Below are 22,993 nucleotides of genomic sequence, written 5' to 3'. Positions count from 1 at the left end.
ATATGCAAATTAATAAATGTAATCCATCACATAAACAGAACCAATGACCAAAAAACACATGATTATCTCAATAGATGCAGAAAAGGCCTTCAATAAAACTCAACACCCACTCATGCTAAAAACTCTCAATAAACTAGGTATTGATGGAACTTATCTCAAAATAATAAGAGCTATTTATGACAAACCAACAGCCAATATCATACTGAATGGGCAAAAGCTGGAAGCATTCCTTTTGAAAACCGGCACATGACAAGTATGCCCTCTCTCACCACTCCTATTCAACATAATATTGGAAGTTCTGGCCACAGCAATCAGGCAAGAGAAAGAAAAAAAGGGTATTCAAATAGGAAGACACGAAGTCAAATTGTCCCTGTTTGCAGATGACATGATTGTAAATTTAGAAAACCCCATTGCCTCAGCCCAAAATCTCCTTAAGCTGATAAGCAACTTCAGCAAAGCCTCAAGATACAAAATCAATGTGCAAAAATTACAAGCATTTCTATATACCAATAATAGACAAACAGAAAACCAAATCATGAGTGAACTCCCATCACAATTGCTACAAAGAGAATAAAATACCTAGGAATACAACTTACAAGGGATGTGAAGGACCTCTTCAAGGAGAACTACCAACCACTGCTCAAGGAAATAAGAGAGGACACAAACAAATGGAAAGACATTCCATGCTCATGGATAGAAGAACCAATAATGTGAAAATGGCCATACTGCTCAAAGTAATTTATAGATTCAATGCTATCCCCATCAAGCTACCATTGACTTTCTTCACAGAATTAGAAAAAACTACTTTAAATTTCATATGGAAGCAAAAAAGAGCCTGTATAGCCAATACAATCCAAAGCAAAAAGAACAAAGCTGGAGGCATCACACTACCTGACTTCAAACTATACTACAAGGCTACAGTAACCAAAACAGCATGGTACTGGTACCAAAACAGATACATAGATCAATGGAACAGAACAGAGGCCTCAGGAATAACACTACAAATCTAGAACCATCTGATCTTTGACAAACCTGACAAAAACAAGAAATGGGGAAAGAATTCCCTATTTAATAAATAATGTTGGGGCAACTGGCTAGCCATATGCAGAAAACTGAAACTGGACCCCTTCCTTACACCTTATACAAAAATTAACTCAAGATGGATTAAAGATTTAAACATAAGACCTAAAACCATAAAAACCCTAGAAGAAAATCTAGGCGATACCATGTAAGACACAGACATAGGCAAAGACTTCATGACTAAAGCACCAAAAGCAATGGCAAAAAAAGCCAAAATTGACAAATGGGATCAAATTAAAGAGCTTCTGCACAGCAAAAGAAACTATCATTAGAGTGAACAGGCAACCTACAGAAAGGGAGAAAATTTTTGCAATCTATCTATCTGACAAAGGGTTCATATCCACAATCTATAAGGAATTTAAACAAATTTACAAGAAAAAAACAACTCCATCAAAAAGTGGCCACAGGAAATGAACAGACACTTCTCAAGATATTTATGCGGCCAACAAACGTGAAAAAAAGCTCATCACCACTGGTCATTACAGAAATGCAAATCAAAACCACAATGAGATACCATCTCACACCAGTTAGAATGGCGATCATTAAAAAGTCAGGAAACAACAGATGCTGGAGAGGATATGAAGAAATAGGAATGCTTTTACACTGTTGGTGAGAGTGTAAATTAGTGCAACCATTGTGGAAGACAGTGTGGCGATTCCTCATGGGTCTAGAACCAGAAATACCATTTGACCCAGCAATCCCATTACTGGGTATATACCCAAACGATTAGAAATCATTCTACTTAAAGACACATGCACATGTATGTTTATTGCAGCAACTATTCACAATAGCAAAGACTTGGAACCAACCCAAATGCCCATCAATGATAGACTGGATAAAGAAAATGTGGCACATACACACCATGGAATACTATGTAGTCATAAAAAGGATGAGTTCATGTCCTTTGCAGGGACATGGATGAAGCTGGAAACCATCATTCTCAGAAAACTAACACAAGAACAGAAAACCAAACATCACATGTTCTCACTCATAAGTGGGAATTGAATAATGAGAACACATGGACACAGTGAGGGGAACATCACATACTGGGGTCTGTCAGGGGTAGAGGGCTAAGGAAGGGATAGCATTAGAAGAAATACCTAATGTAGATGACAGGTTGATGGGTGCAGCAAACCACCATGGCACGTGTATACCTATGTAACAAACCTGCGCGTTCTGCACATGTATCCCAGAACTTAAAGTATTAAAAAATACTCTCAAGTTGAACTTTAATATAAGTATAGTAAAGATGAGTCAGCACTGAATTTTTAAAATCTTGTCTTTATGGTATTTAAATCTGATATTAAATAATCTATCAGAGTTGTGATTAGTTTATGATTTAACATTATAAATGTGATTATTTGATTTGATTACATTTAGGAACAATATTAGAATGTTTAGAATTAAGAGAATATGGTTGTAGTTTTTTTTTTTTTTTTTTTGACAGAGTGAAACTCTGTCACCCAAGTTGGAGTACAGTGGCTTGATTAGCAAAATGTTGAGGCTCATTGCAGCTTCAACTTCCTGGGCTCAAGATATCCTCCCACCTCAGCCTCCCAAGTAGCTGGGACTACAAATGTGTGCCACCATGCCCAGCTAATTTTTGTACTTTTTGTAGAGATGGGGTTTCTCCATGCTTCCCAAACTGGTCTCAAACTGCTGGTCTCCAGCAATCCTCCCACCCTGGCCTCCTAAAGTGCTAGGACTATAGACATGAGCCACCATGCCTGGCCAAGAGAGTAAGATTTATTTAATCGATCTACCAGAATCACTTAACTGCTTAGATTTTGCTTGCCAGCTTTTTCAGAGTTTTGAAATATTTGAGGATACTTGGGTATTTAAAATGTGTAAATAGAATTTAAAAATATTTAAAGAAAATATAATAATTTAATTAACTGAATTAATAAGTGAAGCGAACAGTAAATTGAAAACTAATCAAAGGATTAAGAAACATCCCTTTAATTTTTATATGCAAAAAACCAGATATAAAAATTAAAATGAGCATTAAACCCTTAGAAAAACTAGTTTTACAATTTATATTCCACTCTAATAAAGTCAGTATCAACTAAAACATGCAGCTACAGATGTCTCTGCACACAGAAAGACCCTATCAAATATTTGAAAACTTGGCTGCAGAGAAAACAGTTGTATCCCATTACAGTACTGATGAAGATGGGAGGATGAGAGACATCAACAGAGCATTGCTCACCAGCTGGCCCACAGCATCATCCTATACCCTTCCCCCAACATTAAAGTCTAATTTTTTCTGCCTTAGGATTGCAAAAAATTTGGAAAGAATTCCCAGATATATTGTTGAGTATCAAGAGGCTAAGAGCAAAACAGTGTATATTATTTTATTAGTTAAGATATCAGGTTAGCTGCCATTTAAAAAGGGTCTAATCATTTATAGTCCAAGGCTAATATGACACCTTCATGGTCTCAGAGACATAAACCCTTCCTATCATGTTGCTTTTTCACCCTTAACACCTTACTTCCATCTCATGGTAAAATATGGCTGCTGCAGCTCCTACCATCAGGTTACATCTTCCTCTAGAAGGGAAGAAAGCCTCCTTTCCTTTTCAGGTCATCACTCAGAAATTGCTACATCACTACAGTTTACATCTCATCATCACATGGCCACAATTAGCAGCAGCGAAGCTAAGAAGTATAGTATTTAGCTGGGTATCCACGTGCCCAGATAAAACATCTTGTATTACAGAGAATCTGTATTCAGGAGACTGCTAGCAGTCTCTGCCACTAATATGCCACTTGTTATGTTAAAAAAAAAAAAAAAGGGTAAAAAACCATCAAGAGTATCTATTCACATTTGTGCATAAAGAAAATCTGAAAGTTTAGGAAGCACATAAGATGCATACAATAAATCAGTGGCTCTAGAACATTGGCCCACAGTACAATGTCAGTATCTAGTGAAGTTTTCATTAGCAAAAAGTAAAATAAAAAAAGATAATGAGCATGAGTTCATCACACATTTAAGTTTATTCGATTTAAAATGTTATCTTCCATTAAGCCTGTCTACTATTTGAAGTTCAAGTATTCTTTCTTTATGCAATAATGTTGATACTAAATGGTAATAATGGCAGTGGTGGGCCATCTGGAGCAGCCAATGCCATCATGCCGGCTGCAGCAGGGAAGCGTGGCTGGGGCTGTATGTTCCATGGAGCTGGTAAGAGGCAGGCACAAGCAGGATCCTCGCCCCTTCTGAGTTGGGGTGGAAGCTGCCTGGGTGCTCAGCAGCCGCCCAAACTGCAGCTGCAGACCCAGGCATCCCTGTGCTCTCAGGGCTCAGGAGCAGGCAGGAACCCTACCCTGCTGGCCACCGCTGCAGCTGCCAAAACCACAGCTGCAGACCCAGGCACCCCTATACCCTTGGGGGCCCAGGAAGGCCCCCCTTGCCCTTGCAGGCTTGGAAGTGCCTGCTTCTGCTGCCTGGCTTCTCCCTGCTGATGGCACCCGCTCCAATCTCAGAGCAAAGTTGGGGCCATGGGAAGCCGAGGGGGGCACTGAGGGAAGCTTAGTGCTGGGCCACAGACACCCCTTGGCACATGAGCATCCTGGGTGTCATGGGTGCCATGAACAGCAGCTGGAGGCAGACAGGCTCCTGGACAGGAGGTAGATCCCTAGTGAGGGCCTGAAGGCTGTTGGCTGGGCTGCCAGTCCCATGGACCAGAGTGGGAACTTGTGGTGCCTTTTCCAGGCCTACCCATGGCCACCCATGGACCAATCGGTTCACCACTTCCTCCCCTCTGTGGCTCTGTAGGGGCTAAAAGAGCTGTAACACAAACAGGGCTAAAATACGCCCCTTGTTTGCCACATTGTGGACAAAGAGAAGAGCTGTGGCCCTTTGAGGACCCCAGACCTAGGAGCCCCCTAAGCCAGTGCTGTGACTCCCTTTGGGGCCCTAAGGTTCCTGGAATCTCCAAGCTTCTGGATGCCACCATGTTCCCCAGTGCCAGCAGTGGAAGCTGCTTGTGGCGTGCCCGGTCTGGCCGCAGCCTCACAGAGAGCCAGTGCCTTTGCTGGCACCTGGAGCTGCCCACCCTGCTGCAGCAAAAGGGCATGTCTTACTCTGCGCAGTGGCCGGACCCCACACTCACTCACACACCCCTCACCATTTCATGCCTGACTCTCCCTTGGCAGGTGTGGGACCCGGGCTGGTAACGTGAGCCAAGCACAGCTTGCCAGGCCAAGTGAGCAAAACAAGCTCAACGGGCCTTAGCAAAACTCAGGCAAAGGCGCCACCAGCCACAGAGGTTTCCAGACAGAAAAACAACACCCCAAAGATCCTGTAAAAGTAATGTATTTCTCCACTTAGCAAATGTTATGAAACACCCAGGCACTATACAAGATGCTGAGGATTCTCATGTTACAATAGTCTCTACACTTATAAAATTTAGAGGCTAGCAGAGAAGGAGGATGGTAAGTACAATTTCAAACTAGGAAAAGCATTATTTTTAAAAAGAAATGTAGAAGGTGCTATGGGAGAAATATTCTGAGGAACTTAATTTGGACTGGGGTGTCAGCAAAGCCTTCCAGGAGGAAGAGATATTTAAGATGCATTCTCAAAATGAGTATCAGTTCGCTAGAAGACCAGTAGAAAAGAGTGTTGTAGGCAGACAGATTGGCATGTGCAGAGGCCTAAGAAGGATGAGTCTGGCCCATTGAAGATTCTAAAATATGGTCCTGTGGCCAGAACTAAGTAATCATGGGGAATAATGGCAGAGGGTCACTAGGGGACAGATAGAGGGTCTTAGGTCTCACAGGCCATGCACAGATTTAAATTTGCACCGAAGACATAGAAAAGTTCTGAGCAGAAAAACAATAATCCAATTTACATTTTTAAAAGGTCACTCTGGCTGGCAGAGTGAAGAGTGAATTTGGGGCTAGGGAATGGTAGATAAATTTAGCAACTCAGATAGAGACGGGGGTGGCAGAGAGGATGGCAAGAAGTGGGCACAGCAGAGATTTGCCCCCATGGGGTAGATTTTGGTGAGCTGTCTGGCTCTAGGAGATAAAAGCAGAACTGTGATTAAGAACCAAGGCTCTGGCATCAGACCACCTGGATTCGAACCCTGGCCCCACTCTGGCCAGTGAATCTTGCCCTAGGATAGGCCTCAATTTTCTCATCTATAGAATGGAGAGGATACTCCTACCTGTACCTCAAACATGGTGAAGAATAAACAAAATCACTCATTTAAGTACCTAGAATAATGACTGAATGTATAAATGTCACTGCTTTAATATTGCCTTTTCCATTATTAGCATTAGGTATAACAGAAAAAGAATAAAAAAAGACTCTGGATTCTCATGAACGAAGTGTTTCAGAGTAAAGCAACAGAAAAGAACAATTTACAAATTTCTTAACTGTAGTTTTGGTTACATATCAAAATCTTACCATGTATAGTTACTAGGAAAAGTCTTTATGAAAATACAAGAAAATGGGCTGGTTCATGCGTATAATCTTCTATGCTATGGGAGGCTGAGGCAGGAGGATTGCTTGAGACCAGGAGTTCAAGACCAGCCTGGGCAACACAGGGAGACCTTGTCTCTACAATAAATAAATAAATAAGCTGGGTATACTGATGCATCTGTATTCCCAGCTACTCAGGAGGCTGAAGTGAGAGGATCCCTTGAACCCAGAAGTTTGAGACAGAAGTTGATCACACCACTGCACTCCAGCCTAGGCAACAGAGTGAGACCCTGTATCAAAAAAAAAAAAAAAAAAAAAGGAAGGAAGGGAAAGGAAAGGAAAGGAAAGGAAAAGAAAGGAAGGAGGGAAGAAGGAAGGAAGGGAGGGAGGGAGGGAAGAAGGGAGGGACAGAGGGAGGGAGCGAGGGAAGGAGGGAGGGACGGCGGGAGGGAGGGAAGGAGGCAAGAAGGCAGGCAGGCAGAATACGAGAAGTATTATTTTCCAAATCTCATTTTATTCCTGGAATCCAGGCTCAATTTTCCTATCCTTATACCGCTTATCAAAAAAAAAATCAATTCTGGAATTCTCCAATTTTCCTTTCTTCAAGGCCCAGCCGAGGCCTGTGTTCCTTTCATGAACCTTCTTAGACAATCACAAACAAAAGAGACTTTCAGCTACTGTAAGGAATTCTTTATACTACTCAGCTGGTATTTCATGTAAACCACTATAAAGAGAGAGACATATTTTCATTCAACCAGTATTTGAGCTAAGTTCTGCACTTAGCATTGTGGGTTCAATAGTGAGCAGAGATCTCATGGAGTTCAAGGTCTCACGTGAAACTCTTCAACACACTCATCAAATTGCCAGGATGTAGTCCATCCACAGTTATTCAGACATTGGAGCATATAATATCATACATTGGAGTTCCCACACATTTGGTCACTATTATTATTTCATTTATTTCAATAGGTTTTTTTGGGGAACAGGTGGTGTTTAGTTACACAGATAAGTTCTAAAGTGGTGATTTCTGACGTTCCGGTGCACCCATCACCCAAACAGTGTACACTGGACCCAATGTGTAGTCTTCTAGCCTTCACCCTCCTCCCACCATTTTCCCTGAGTCGCAAAAGTCAAAAAATATGGAATACTTCATGAATTTGCATGTCATCCTTGCATAGGGGCCATGCTAATCTTCTATGTATCACTCCAATTTTAGTGTATGTGCTGCTGAAGTGAGCGCATGGTCACTATTATGTTTTTTAGCCTTCTGTATAAATGACAGCACACTATTCCAAGAAGTAACTATTTTCAAGATCGCATATAAGACCACTTGAAATAGAACCCAGTGGGCTGATGGCAATACACAAGAGGTTTCTTTTCTAGTCTAATTTTAGTGCTTAAATTGATTTCATAAAATCAAATACTATGTCAATAACTAGCTTTGACATAGTATTTGAATAGTTTTGCTTTGTTTTAAATTTGTGCTATCTGGTAAGGAAAAAAGAGAGAAAAGTAAATTACCTATATCCTTGAGTCCAAGGCTTATGTCCATATAAATTAACATTTTTGAGGTTGAAATGCCTTTGCATTGATGTGTATATTTACTATGGTGGCATTTGCTTTTCTGAAAGGCTGTTTTCAAATCAATGGCGTATCTCATAATCAATGTTGCCTTAGAAACTAGGAAATTCAATGTGAAGACTCAGACTAACTCTGGGCCCTTCTGCCAATTAGCTACTAATCACCTGGCCTCGTGACATCTGCTGAGTCCCTTCACTCCTCTGGACCTTTGCCACCCCATCCATAGGATGAAGGTTTGTACTTGTGTTTCTCAAACTCTGTGGGAAGGAACCAATTTTTAAAATTTTCCATCAGTTGAAGACTGATACATTTATGAAATACCATAAAAATACTCTTTGATGCCACAGCAATGTTAAATTGCTATAAAGGTTTCCAAACACAGGTGCATTTTGAGTGGTGTTGACTAAGATTACTAATGGCTTACCACTAAATGGATTAGAAGATAATTCTACAAAAGATTAATCACCTTAATTTGATTTTTATTAGTAATATAATTAACATATTTTTCAATTACACAGTAGCTGAGCAACAGAAACAAATATTCTGGGATGGGTTACTCAGAAAGGAAGGTCTTATTTATGGCAGACTCAAGAGAGAAATGGCATGGATAATCCATCTAATAATAACTGACAACTGATCATCAATACAGAAGATGGCTTTCAGGCAAAACAATAAAAAATACATTTTACTTTTTTCTCTCATTCATTAAAAAAGCACAAAATATTAGAATTTGTCAGTCAATTTTTAAAAAGCAAACTTGACAACAAGTAGTATCACTCTTTGGATGGAAATATCAGCCGCCTTAATCCATTCTGTGTTATAAAGGAATACCTGAGGCTGGGTAATTTATAAAGAAAAGAGGTTAATTTGGTTCATGAATCTCATGGCTAGAAAGTTCAAAACTAGGCATCTGCATCTGATGAGGGCCTTGGGCTGCTTCCACTCTTGGGGGAAGGTGAAGGAGAGCTGCTGTGCATAGAGATAATGTGGTAAGAGAGGAAGCAAGAGAGAGGTGGGGAAGTGCCAGGCTCTTTTGAACAACCAGCTCTCTCAAGAATACAGTGAGAACTCACTCCCAAGGGAGGGCACTAATCTGTTTTTGAGGGATCTGTCCCGACGACCTAAACACCTCGCAGCAGGTCCCACCTCCAACACTGGGGATCAAATTTTCAACATGAGATTTGAAGGAGACAAACATTCAAACCACAGCACAAGCCAATGTTCCATGGAGAGTGAATTTGCAACGAGAAGATTGATATATGATGGCTCTTACTAGAATATGGTCTCCTCAGCACTAGTAAGTCCATTAATAGAAACGTAAGTACTTAATGGTTATTAGCCATAAGATCATTGCAGTTTTTAGGAGCACAACTTTTTGAAGGGTACATGCAAGTACAAGGATCTGTGCAAACATGAACATTTGCTACTTTTTGAAACGATTCTTGCCAAGGTAAAACATACATATGTGCTTGCTCTTCCTCTTTGTCCACCAGCCTGGCACCCTAGGACAAATGCAAAAAGACTCCTACAAATTACCCAGCTCAGCCCTTAAAGTCCCTTCCTCAAATTGATGAGGGAGAGATTTCTTCACCTGCCAGCAACAAAGTATTCCCTAGACAGATTAGTCTCGGGTGCATCCTGGAAGTCTGCTGAAAGCCCAGTGTGACAATCAGAGGCTGAGCAGCTCCTGAGCTGCAGGCCAACGCCATAAAACAGAGGTTCTCAAACTTGAGTGTGTATTAGGATCACCTGGAGAGCTTATTAAACTGCACATTGCTGGCTCCACTCCAGAAGTTCTGCTTCAGAGAGCTAAGATGGGGACTTAAGAGTTTGCATTTCTAACAAGGTCCCAGGAGCTGCTGATGCCGATGCTGCAGATCCTGGGAATACACTTTAAGAACCACCTGTAGAAAACATCTGATGACAGAATTTGAAAGACCTCAGAGGTCATCTGGTCCAAGCTTTTCACTTTACAGGTAAGGACCCTGGGGTTCAGAGGAAATGTCTTGCTCCTGGTCATATACCCAATAACTCAGAGCCTCCTGTCACCAAAAAAAGAAACTCGGTTCCCAGAGCCTAAATATACTGCTCATCTCATGATGCCAAGTTCTGGCCACACATCAGGTTGCCATTCTGAGAAGGAGCGCCAGCAGGGACTTCATGCTGTTGACCATCCTCTGCACATGCCCTTCTGGGACGTACATGGTAGCTCTATCAGGACCTCACAATGGTAGGTGAATGGCCTAAGCCCAGATAGCAGATTGGCAGCACAATGGGAACTACTTCTCAAATCTGGGGAAAGGGGTGGTAGAAGAGCTATGGACTCAAAACACGTTTACTGGTGATGTTTACAGCTCCTGGAGTACTAACTTCTTGAAGAAAAAAATAGTTCCCATTAAGAGGTACTGAGTCATGAACTAATCAGATTTCTGCTGGCTTGAACTTTCAGCTTCCTAAGGCTTACCACTTTTCGCTGTTCTTTGCTATTAATTTCCTTTTTTGTTCCACAATTCCAAGAATATCACTGTCTCCTTTACCTTGACTCTCGTTATAATGGACTCTTTAAACCTAAGAAGCACACACTGAAAAGGGAAAAAAACAGAGATCTGGCCTTAAAACCTGCAGTGGCCATTAACTGAGTAGACGTTGACCTCATCTCACCCATCAACTTCAGAGAAAATTTAAATTTTGCACAATTCAAACCACATATGGAATTAATTTCTATATCCTATCAGCAACCTCATAATTTTCTTGAATTAAAAAGTATATTTTAACTTGTTATCTATTGTTAAAATTGTTGAGCTGGGTGCAGTGGCTCATGCCTGTAATTCCAATGACTCTGGAGGCTGAGGTAGGAGGGTCGCTTGAGGCCAGGAGTTCAAAACCAGCCTGGGCAATAGCAAGACCCCATCTCCAAAGAAATATTTAAAACCTAGCCGGGTGTGGTGGCATGCCTGTAGTCCCAGCTACTTGGCAGGCTGAGGTGGGAGGATTGCTTGAGCCCAGGAGGCCAAGGCTTTAGTAAACCATGAAAATAAAAATTGTTGTTGTTAATACAGAGAGTACCAGGAGGAGGCATATCACATAGGTAATACTTTTCTTTTGTGTTCATATTCTAGAAAACTTTAGCTTGTATTGCTACTCTCTGGTTTTATATGCAAAAGTATATTCTGAAAAAATACTGGAAGATCAATATATTAAATATCAAATGTAGTCTTATAATGAATTAACGACTCTCTCTGAATAATCATGAGCACTTGCTTGTTCTATCTGTAACAGGGGTATATCAACATGTATTCAAGGAAGAATATTTCGTATTTGATAGTCAACTAGCCTATCTCATTTCAGATTGGTCAAGTATCATTCTGGCTTTCATTGCTCACACTGTACCATCCAGTCATTATTAAAACATTGCACCAGGCACAAAACTGGTTCAGGTGCCAGGATACAGGAACAAGACAGCAGAGCCCCACTCTCACAGAGCTTGCAATCTATTGGGGGGCAGACGAGCCAACAAGTAAGCAAATAAGAATATCAGGTCAATTCCAAGATAACAGCTATGAAGAAATAAAGCCAAGTTATAGAACCAGGCAACTAAGAGTAAATGGTGCAAGGACGATTTCAGGTAGTGTGATCTGGAAAGGCCTTGTCAAAAGATGAACTTTTGAGCTGAGACATGAAGATAAGGAAGAAACAGCCATGTATGTGGAACAATTGTGGGGAACAGAAAAGAATGTTCCAGGCAGAAAAAAGAGCAAGCTTAAAGACCCAGAGGTAACAAATGTTGCGTTTGAAAAACAAAGAAAGTGAGTTTGGCTTCAGCCCAGCAAACCAGTGGGAGAATGACCCTGTGTACATTCTGAGAGGTAGGAAGGCATCTGGCATTTATTCCAAGTGTAAGTAAAAGACACTGAATTTAAGTAAGGTAATAATATAATCTAAGTTTTTAAACGGACCAAAGAAGGGCAAATGTGGGCGGTGGGAAATCAAGAGGACACTGCAATAACGCAGGTGAATTGCAGCTTTGGATAGGGGAAGAAGTGGTGAGATTTGGCAAATGTTTAACACCAGAGACCATGCTGGCAGATGGGCTGTGGGAGTTTCCTGGGATAATAGGATACATGTGTGAAATTTTCATAGCCCTGTAGAATAAAGGCATGATTTTAAAAAACAAATTCAAGAAATTAACTGGAGCAATATTAAATATACCTTAATATTTAAAGACATCTGCCTCCTTTTCGTGATTCCATTGTCTGAAAGCTTACATTTAGTTTTTGAGTTTGCCTTTACCAATCCATTTAGGAAAAGCTATTTTATGGAAAATATCACATTTTTGTTGTAGATCTTTGTAATTTGGCGCTGCCTGGTATCTGAGCACTTATCTTCTGGGGGAAGAGTTTCAAGAAAGGTAGGAGGCAGCAGCCCACCCCCTTTCCCTATGGTAGAAAGCTAAGGCTGGCAGAATTTTATTTAACAAGCACCTAAAATAAATAGCACTGACTATGTGCCAGGCACTATTCTAAATGCTCTAAAAATGACGACTCATTTAATGCCCATTATAGTATCTGCCTCATTGGGTTGTTATTCCCCTTTAACAGATGAAAAAACTAATGTACATTCCAGGATGCACACAGCTATCAGTGGAAAAGCCTATATTTTAAACCCAGCAAGGCTGGCTCCAAAGAACATGCTAACCGCTATGTCACACTGCCTCCCTGCAACAACCTGGTAGTTGAGCACAATCAGACAGATGGAGGTTTTGAAAAGTGACACCAGGGTGCAGAAGATGGTCACAGGTGATTTGCAGCTCTGCTGTGAATGTAAGTGTCTAGCAGCAGCAGCGGCAGCAGCGACTGGCAGGGTGGTGGAGTCCACTGACTGTGTCCTTGACAGCCTTGTCTGGTACTAGCATTTGCTATGTCTAGAGTCCCTTAAATCCTGCCCTTTTGCTGAGCCTCCTCTCCAATTTCCATTAATTCTATTTCCTGCTTCCGCTCTAATAAATTATTACTCTGCTTACACGGTCTACAATCAAGAATCTTGGGCAGCATGGCTAATTTACCCATCAGCAGAGAGCCAATCTTCATAATGAACGTGAGGGCTCTTACAGAGGCTTTTGTGGTCCCTTCCAACTTTACAGCCCTTGGATTTCCGTCAGTATATTTTCTTCCTCTAACAGTATTTGTAGCTGTGGCTACCTGGCTCACAGGGATCCCAGTCCCCAGCCATCTGTGCTCAGGTGACAGTCATGTCTGTGATACACATCCCCTGGCCAGAACTGATTGATCCAGGAGTGCACCCTGATGCCACAACCTGGCTATAAAGGTCTGCGGAGACGGCTCTCAAGCTTGGAAGGGGATGGGGTCAAGTCCTGTTGATGGCTGTGCCTTGAGAAGAGTCCCCTAACCCAACTGCCCTGGCACTTGCTCTTTCTCATTTATTATTCAAATCTTCTTTGAATTTCATGAGATGCCCTGGTGACAATCCTTCCAATAAATTATTGTCTCCTCTTTGAATTTCAACCATCTTTAGTATCATTGTAGCTTTGCTGCAATAATTCACTGAAAATCCCTCTGACTTCCCAATATCATGACCTCCCTTCATATAGCCCTACAGATGGGAGTTGTTACAGTGGTATTTTCCCCATGTGGTTTAAGTATCACGGGAAATGAGAAAGCAAAAGATGACATAGACTAGAAGGCATCTTTTAAAAAGAAAAAAAAAAAGACCATTTGAGGATTAAGACTTTATTTACATTGCTTTTTGCCAAACTCCACTGTCAGATTTTTCCACTTTATATCTGCCCACAGCTTAAGACTTATTAAAGCCTCAAAAATTTCATCCTCTAATGACATGATTTAGCAACTTGATTCTTTAGGTACTTGTATACTGTACTAGTAATTGATCTGAATTAGGGACTTGATATCTTTGTTTCAAGTGTCTTAAATTTTTTTTTTTAAAAGATCCAGTTCTCCACTAAAAGGAACCAGAGCCCCTCTGAGAAACGGCTGATTTCTTCCCCAGCTGGGGAAGAACTGGTACAAGATGAGCCTGGGGCATGTTGTTATGCCAGAAAACAATGAAATGCTCAAAAAAAAAAAAAAAAAAAAAAAAAAAGAGGCATGTCACAGTGACACAGGAGCCAGCTTGAAGGGGATCTCATTGCACAAGTCGGGTACTATTTGAGCATCAAAATGATTAAGAACAGTAATGAAGTAAAAATCATTGAGGGAAAAAAACCTAGGTATTCATGAATTTGCATGGGAAGGAAGGAAGGGAGGGGAGGGGAGTGAAGGAAGGAAGGAAGGAAGACGGGAGGGGAGGAGAGGAAGGAGGAAAGAGGGAGGGAGGGAAGGAGGAAAGAGGGAGGGAGGGAAGGAGGAAAGAGGGAGGGAGAGAAGGGAGGGAGGGAGGGGAGGGAAGGAGGGAGGGAGGGAGGGAGGGAGGGAAGGAAGGAAGGAAGGAAGGAAGGAAGGAAGGAAGGAAGGAAGGGAGGAAGGAAGGGAGGAAGGAAGGGAGGAAGGAAGGGCAGGCAAAGGTAAGGCTGTTGCAGTAGAATGTCAAGTGCCAACTGGTAAATGTGGAGAGTGCTGGAGTTGGAAAAATCATTCTGCAGACACTGTGTTATAGATTGGATCAACTGGAAACCATCAATGACTCCTAAATCTTGATAAGAAGCAGGGTATTTACTGGCCTTATAAAGTGTCTCTCCACAAAATTATGATACAGTGGATAAAACAGACAATATCTTAACCAGGCCATCAGAGTTATCACCACCACAGAGGAGCAGATGGACATGGTGTGCCTCCAGATGCCACCCCTGAGAAGGACACAACAGTACGTATCCAGTGTTCCAGCCAGAAAAACACAGTTGGAATCTTTAATCGTAAGAAAATCACCAGTTAAATCCCAAATGAGAAACCGTCGTTAAAAAAGGGAGAGGGGACTGTATTTTTCAAAAATTCAATGTCGTAGAAGCAATGACTTTGTGGAAAAGTTCCAGATTAAAGAAACGAAAAGGATAGGAGAACCAAAGGCAATCCCTGAGCCTCCCCTGGACCCTATACTGGAGGCGGGGGACACCACTAAGGATATTACTGGGTGAACTGACAAAACTGGGATATGGATAATAGATTGGACACAAATATTGCATCAAAGTGAAATGTATAGACATTTCATAAGTGTACTGCGCTTATGTAAGAGATTATCCCTATTTTTAGAAAAACACACTGAAGTGTTTAGGGAAAAAAAGGCTACAATACATATAACTTACCCTCAAACATTGCCAAGGGAAAAGGGCATACCTTTTTTCTTGCAAATTCTTTATAAATTTTAATCAGTTCCAAATAAACAGTAAAAAAGAAAAAAAAGATTTGGAGCAGGAGATTGACTGCAAAGGCACAGGGAACTTTCTGGGATGATGGAAGTGTTTCTAGATTGTGATTATACGTTTGTCAAAACTCGAAGTGTATACTTAAGCCTGGTGACTTACTGTATTCAATAAAGATGATTTGCAAAGGTACAAAGGGTAAAAGTCCAGTATTTCAAAAGGTTCTGTATTCATTTAAGGGTAGACAGAAGAGGTACATGCATTTGCCTCTTGAAAGGCCTCAGGAACTGCTGTGTTATAGATGGAAGCAAACTATCTGGTGAGATTGGTTTGCTCCAGCCAGGATGAACAGAAGCCACAGACAAAACCACACAATCCTCCTTTCTGAAGCATATTATGGCAAAAAAGTAAGCATTTTTATTTTAATGTCTATTTTAGAGTGAACACAATACTCACATAACTGGTTAAAATAAAACACAGGCAAGTTACGGTGGCTCATGCCTGTAATCCCAGCACTTTGGGAAGCTGAGGCAGGCGGATCACTTGAGGTGAGGAGTTCGAGACCAGCCTGGCCAACATGGTGAAACCCCGTCTCTACTAAAAATCTATAAAAATTAGCTGGGCGTGGTAGTGGATGCCTGTAATCCCAGCTACTTGTGAGGCTGAGGCAGGAGAATCACTTGAACCTGGGAGGCAGAGGTTCCAGTGAGCCATGATCATGCCATTACACTCCAGCCTGGGCAACAGAGCATGATTCTGTCTCAAAAAACAAACGAAAATAAAATAAAACACAAAACAATGAAATCTGGTCCCCAAGGGATCCTTCATATGATCCCAGATCCTAAGAACACCATTTACTGTCCTCAGAAATTTCCCTAGATGGTGAGGAGAGTTTGTGCATGTCTCACCCAAGCCCCCATGCGCAGACAATTGTTTGCATCTTACCCTCCCCATAGTGCAAGGCCCACTCAGATGATGCCTCCTCCAGAGGCTCCCCCTTTACGCTCTGCCTGTTCTACCTCTTAATCTCTGTTAAGCTTTTATGACCATCTTCCTCATAACAGCTATTTGTGAACTGTCCTTCTCCAACTCAGCCCTTCGGAAGGAATCCCTGCACTGTGGATGGCACCTTGGAAAAGGCTGTTGCATTGAACTAAGCTCAAAGGAACGTGGGCATATTTACCATTTCATTCCTTTTCTTCTTCAGAGTGAAAAGGTGTTGTCTTTTTTTTTTTTTTTTTTTTTTGAGAGACAGTTTCGCTCCTGTCACCCAGGCTGGAGTGCAATGGTGCTATCTCAGCTCAGCGCAACCTCCAACTCCCGGGTTCAAGTGATTATCTTGCTTCAACCTCCTGAGTAGCTGGGATTACAAGCATGTGCCCCCACACCCGGCTAATTTTGTATTTTTAGTAGAGATGGCGTTTCTCCATGTTTGTCAGGCTGGTCTTGAACTCCTGACCTCAGGTGATCCGCCCGCCTCAGCCTCCCAAAGTGCTGCGATTACAGGGGTGAGCCACCGCACCCAGTTGGTGTCACTTTCTACCTTGAAACTCACACTATTTGCACCATTTTCTGGAATGGACTTCCTGCCCAAGAACATGATAGCTAATTCTAAAATGGGATTTTGTTATAACCAATCCAATAAAACTTTTTGGGACCAGATTTTCAACTTTTTGGTGTAAGTAGGAAGAGGAATTTTAAGATCAGTTTATGGCTCAGAAAACACTAAGGGAAACTCAAAGCAAAACATTTCTCTTAAAGCACTACCAGGACAATTTATACAAACTTCTATGCAACCCACAGTTGGTCAACTAAAATGGAAAATGACACCTCTCTAGGGCCTGAAAATACTCAAAAACGGAGTGATGGTAACTGACACTGAGCGCTCACTGCCATCCAAAGCCCAGAGAATTTAGCCCACAGCTAAGACACTGTAGGGCTAGGGTTCAAACCCAGGCAGACTGGGCTAAGAATCTACATTTTTCATCTCTACACCAGTGTTTCTGACTGAATTTAGTCCTCCTGCCAAAGCTTATATATGTTGAAATCCCAAACACTAGTACCTCAGAATGTAACTGTATTTGAAGATAATGTCTTTAAAGAGGTGATTAAGATAAAATGAGTGGGGCCCTAATAAAATAGGAACTGGTGTCCTTATAAGAAGAGGAAGTGTCACGGCACAGTGGCTCACGCCTGTAATCCCAACACTTTGGGAGGTTGAGGCAGAGGGATCGTTTGAGCCCAGGAGTTTGAGACCAGCCTAGGCAACAAAAACTAAGAAAAATAAAAATAAGCCCAGCATGGTGGCTGACACCTATAGCCCCAACTACTAGGGAGGCTGAGGTGGGAAGATGCTTGAGCCCAGGAGGTCAAGGCTGTAGGAAGCCGTGACTGTATTACTGAACTCCAACCTAAAGAGTGTCAAAAAAAAAAAAAAAAAAAAGAGAGACACAGGGATGTGCACTCCCAGAAGAAAGGCCATGTGAGGCCACAGGGAGAAGGCAGCTGTCTGCAAGCCAAGGAGAAAGGCCTCCGGAAAAACCAAACCTGCCAAGCCAACACCTTGCTCTTGGACTTCCAGCTCCATAACTGTGAGAAAATTAATTTCCTTTGTTGAAGCCTCCCAGTCTGTGGTATTTTGTTATGGCAGCCCTAGCAAACTAATTCAGCCAGTATCTGTTAAATACTAATTCCTCTTCCTTCCAGAGAGCTCCAAGGTGAGGCCTGCATCCAGAATTAAAACACTCAACCCAATTAACAAGCCACACTTCACCAATCTGCATTTAACAGGAAAATCAATAAAAGATCTCATCTTCCCTTATTTAACAGCTATTGTCCTGACACTTTCTCCCTATGCTGATCAGTACTCACCAATGTTCTTATCAGAACTCTTTTTTGTCCTACTTTTATGCAAGGAACTGATAGGAAATTTCTTCCTACTAAATTCAACCATCTCCTTTATTTTCTCCACGTCTTTCTGATGAGAAGGCGTCACACCAACATCTTGCAGTTATTAGCCTTAACCAAACAACAGCTTTTATCTCTCCCTGGTAGACAGTGACCTGTGCTTTTATTAAGCAGAAACAGGATACTGCACTTCGGAAACATCCTCACATCATTTTGTTGCAAAAGCATGCTTCATTGTGAAAGAGATGGTGGCTTTGGGGGTCATCCCATACTCCACAAAAGGATTCCAAACTCCCATTTGCAAAGTGGGGTTTTTAACTGAGGCACCTGAGCAGTGGATGCTCTAATCTACCCACTAGAGAGATGGGTGAATTTTTCACTCGAATTGCATGACTTCAGACAAAACGGTGCATACCTTCCCCTAATTCCTGTCTCTTCTGAGTCGTTGGCTCTTCCTTGAGAAGAAATAGGAGCTATGCCCCAGGACTTTACAGATTGAAATAAATCAGAGGTTTTGAAGTCCATCCTTGGAGTTCTGAACAGCTCTGTGTGGTTTAGAAACTATTTTTCACAGGAAAGTTTTCACAAAGGGGATGTGCTAGTCACAACTCGACAAGATGAAAATGGGAGTTTCCAGAGGTCAGACAGTGCCTCAAGGTGGTAGGAGGAGGGTTGGAGCAAGGGCCTGGGGAGATGAAGAAGACCCTCGGGTCACCCTGATTAATGTGACTTTCAGGGCAAACAATTTACCTACAAACATTTCTCCCCCAGTTTGTGCGTAAATGCAAGCATTTTACATCAAACAGGCTTATTACCAATACAGTATGGCTCAGCTGACTGCACATTTTCATACAAAGAGCCAGCATTTGTCAAGCTCCTGGTATATTCTGGACACTGTACTTCATACGTTAACACAAATCAAAGCATTGCAAACTGAAATGGGGTTCGGCCTGCCCTTATAAAGAAAAAAGTACATATGCAACTAAACCTCTCTGGTTTGTGGGGTTCAGGGCAAAAGTACAAAGCCCCCCCACCCATAGTTATTTTCTAGTGTTAATCAAGCTAGCAAATTGTCACGTATTCCTCCTCCCTTGACAAAAGTAGCTTTATAACAGCCTAGAAGGCCAGGGACAATTTAGAATTTTCAGACCTTTCAAAGTTATGGGTCAGACACAGAAATAGCAGACCTGGCCAATGAACAGAGCTCCTTCCCTTCCCCACCCAAGCTCCCTCTCTCCTAGGGGGCCCTCTTCTTGGGCACCCCTGGGGACTCCCTCCACTCCTACCCAGCCCACATTTCCAGGCACTTTTACACCCCAGTAAACAGCTGCCCCTTTGTGAGCTCTCCAGGGATTAGGTCTGCCTTCCTTTCTAGGGCTCAGGCCTTAGAAGCTGGTATGGGTCCCTTTGAGCTGGGTATTCATTCCATCCAGGTCTTGCGAGGGAGGGGGCAGCATGGTCTCTGGGTAGCCAGCCCCTTTGGACCTACAGACTTCCAGCTCTGTGGGGAGGGGCACCCCCCAACCCCCAAAAGGCCAGACTGGGCCCTTTAAACCCAGGGGATAAGGGTAAGGGGGTTCTTCCGCCCAGGTCTGAAGCCTGTACTGGCTGAGAGCTCTCTCTACATTACACTAACTAGATCAACTTTTTCTTTCCTTGAAGCTTTCTGGGAGGGTGATTCCTATACAAGGAATAAAGATGAATAAGTAAACAGACAGATGGTATAAGAGAAGACTCCTGTTCAAAAGGGATGAAAGAAAAAAAAGTTGAAATCTTTGTGGCCATCCAGAAAAAAAATTGACAGCTGGTATCATGGTCTGAAAGGCAGAAAAGGTAAAATATTCCTCAAACAGCCAATGTGTTGACGGCGTTCTAGAAAGTCTGAAGTGGGATCCTTGCCTCATGGCATAACTTGGGCAAACCTTAAACTGTTTTCTGTGTTTGAAAGTGGATGTCCTACCTAGACCTTTGCAGAGAGACCAAAAGAGCTGGATGAAGACCTGCCAGAGGCACCAGGGCAGCCAAGCTGAATTCTAGGACATGGACACACGGAGTCAGGCTGGGCAAGGGAGGTTTGGGTCTGCTGCAAACACAAAGGCCCGAGGGACCCCCATGGGGGGCAGGCATAGGAGCTCACGCTCAGAGGAGCAGCAACGGCATAGGCTTCACCCCCACAGCAGACCTTAGCATCGGCTTTGCCTTTTCTCAATCAGGGCAAGTTGGTCAGTTCTCCAGGCCTCCATGTTTTAATTCTCTAGAATAGCGATATCACCTGCCCGCATCACCAGGTGGTGATGCCCATAAGAACTTAGCACGATCTGGCACGTGGTAAATTCTCAAGATGCTTCATCTAGAACTGAAAGCGTGCGGGTCAGAGCTAGCGTTGAACCCAAGATGTGGGTCACCACAGATCCCAAGCTGGATGTGCTGCGGGCGGAGGAGTGGACGGGGTTTTCAGGAGAGGCGCACACCGGTACACATAGGGTACAGCGGTCAAGAGGTCAAGTGTTACAGGTCCCTGTCCTGTTTTGGGGCAGGGAAAGGGGGTGCTTTTGCAAGTCGCCCAACCAGAGATGGAAAAAACAGGCACCTAAGGCCCCAAGTTGCTGGCATCCGTGAGCTCCTAGGGGGAGAAAGACGAAGCCGCCCTGCACCCCGCTGGGCTCCAGGGCCGCGCGGGTGCCAGTAGAGCGGCCGGGAGGGCTCGGGAGAGGAACGCCCGGCTCGCTGGAGTCGGAGACGCAGCCACTCACCCAGCAGCAGCAGCTTGAGCTCGCGACGCGCGTCCTTCTTGTCCCGACGAAGCTGCCGCTCGATCTCCGCGCTGATGCGCTGCGACTCCTTCTCCTCAGCGGACAGGCAGCAGCAGCTGGCCATGGTGCGCTCAGCTCAGCACCCGACGGGGCGACGCGGCCCCTGGCACTCGAATCCTCGGCCCGGCCGCTCACCCGGCCAGCATGCGACGGGCACAGGGGTATGGAGAGAAAAGACGGGGGCCGATTTGAGCTTTGGAGTATAAGAGGCCTGGACCTCCGAGGCTCAATCACCCCCGAAAGTCGGCTCTGAGGAGGGGGCGAATGCCGAGCACTGGGAACGCTCGAGTGCACCCCGGATCCGGGCTCAGCCCGCCGCACTCTCACTCTGGGGAGGAGGAGGGCGAGGCGAGAAGTTGGGAGCGTTGCTGGCCCCGGGAAGATACGCTCGCCCCTTGGCACAGGAGCCGGACAGCAGTCAGGGGGCGCAGACGACAGTTGGAACGTCGGTGCTCGGGGGAGAGTAGGATCTCCTGGGCCTAGGGGTGTCCCCAGGCGGGAGGTAGGCGCGGAGTGGGTTGGAGGCAAAGGACCTGGCCGGCCTTTGCCTGGAAAGTTCTGAAAACCTCAGCAGTGACCGCAGACTAAGACGAAGTGGAAAGGTTCCCGCTAGCGCTTGTGGCTCTAAGTGGCAGGAGGAGGCGGAGCATCTTGAACCTGCAGCCCTGGCGTCTGCTGGACTTGGCCTTCTGGGCACCCCAAGCCGAAGGCTCCTGGAAGTGAAAGGGGACGAGTAGGGGGCGCGGAGCTGGGGGTGGGAGCTGGCGTCTCTGGGAGCAGCCCCCACACTTGCCTCCTGGCTGGGGCGTCCCGGCCAAGGTTTGCTGTAACCTGCACGCTCTGGCCGCCAGGCCCCGGGTTCCAACAGGTGAGTGAGTTTCGCCAACTCACTCGCTCGGAGAAGGCGGCAGCAGGCTGGAAGAGGAGCGGCGCCAAGCGTCTGTTGCGAGACACAAAGCCCCGAAGTCTCTACCCGGACCTGAAGTGGAAGCTTGCCCACCAGCTTCACCACCACGCACACCCGGGTTTCCTAGACTGGCTCCTTCCGCTTCCCGGACGCCCTGGCCCAGCTCAGGCTTGGCCAAAGCCCTTGGTCAGCTCGGCAATTTGCCTGTAGAGTGTGGCTGGGCCTGAGCCTGCTGGCTCTGAGCTCGGAGAAGGAGCCGCCGCTGGGTTCAGTTACAAGAGAACTTCAAGAGCCCAGGGTAAATATCCTCTCGGCCTCCGGACGAGGGGGCTGGGGAGAAAGGGAACGGCTGATTGCTTTGCATTTTATGATGGGAAAGACACCTGCTTTGTAGAGAGGGCTAATACGTCCTGGTAGCACCTGGCAAGTTTGCTGCCCAGCCCTGAAGCCTAACAGCCGCCTTGCGATTGTGTCCGCACTGACACCTTAGCCTGTATCTTGGACCGTCGGGGTCAAGTTTGAGCAGCATTAATAAAAACTTTAAAAGCACCTCTTAGTACTTAAGTGACACGATAAAATGCATATTACAACATCTGACTTTTGTCTGTGTAGATTCTGATGCAGAAAAGGGAAGGTGGAGAGAGGGGATCCTATTGGCCACAGCAATGAACGTTCTTTCCTTCCCACGTCAGTATAGGCCATATGCTAATGGAGCGCCAGGCGATTAGCTAATACTTCCTCTACTAAGAGCAGGCATAAGTCCCTTTCATTTGAGTAGCATATATTTTATAAATTCAAACTGAGGAGCACATTGAGTGGAATGGTATGTGTCATTATATAAAGAAGTTGGTATCGCGATGCTATCTGGCTGCATGTTCTTATTATTTTGCAGTTTAAGAAATGAAGAGGAATCAGACATGAAAAATGTGCATACATTCTTTAATGTG

The 22,993-nt window shown here is 43.9% G+C and overlaps 1 protein-coding gene and 1 non-coding gene across 2 annotated transcripts in view; both read right to left on the bottom strand.

Moving 5' to 3' along the window:
- Nucleotides 1–22,126, bottom strand: part of GNA14 (G protein subunit alpha 14) — a 232,813-nt gene extending 210,687 nt beyond the window's left edge. Inside the window, exon 1 of the mRNA XM_055272200.2 lies at nucleotides 21,080–22,126. Within this exon, the coding sequence (XP_055128175.1) occupies nucleotides 21,080–21,203 (124 nt within the window). The 5' untranslated portion in view covers nucleotides 21,204–22,126. The remainder of the gene's footprint in view (nucleotides 1–21,079) is intronic.
- On the bottom strand, nucleotides 7,642–7,748 carry LOC129480045 (U6 spliceosomal RNA). Its single transcript, XR_008656934.1, has one exon. It is a non-coding gene; the product is annotated as a U6 spliceosomal RNA (small nuclear RNA).
- Nucleotides 22,127–22,993: the final 867 nt, after the last annotated feature.

This window comes from Symphalangus syndactylus, chromosome 3 (genome assembly GCF_028878055.3).
Source record: "Symphalangus syndactylus isolate Jambi chromosome 3, NHGRI_mSymSyn1-v2.1_pri, whole genome shotgun sequence".
In the NCBI taxonomy this organism is placed as follows: Eukaryota; Metazoa; Chordata; class Mammalia; order Primates; family Hylobatidae; genus Symphalangus; species Symphalangus syndactylus.
The sequence above is the reverse complement of the archived record's forward strand: the minus strand, read 5'-3'. Positions and strand labels throughout refer to the sequence as shown.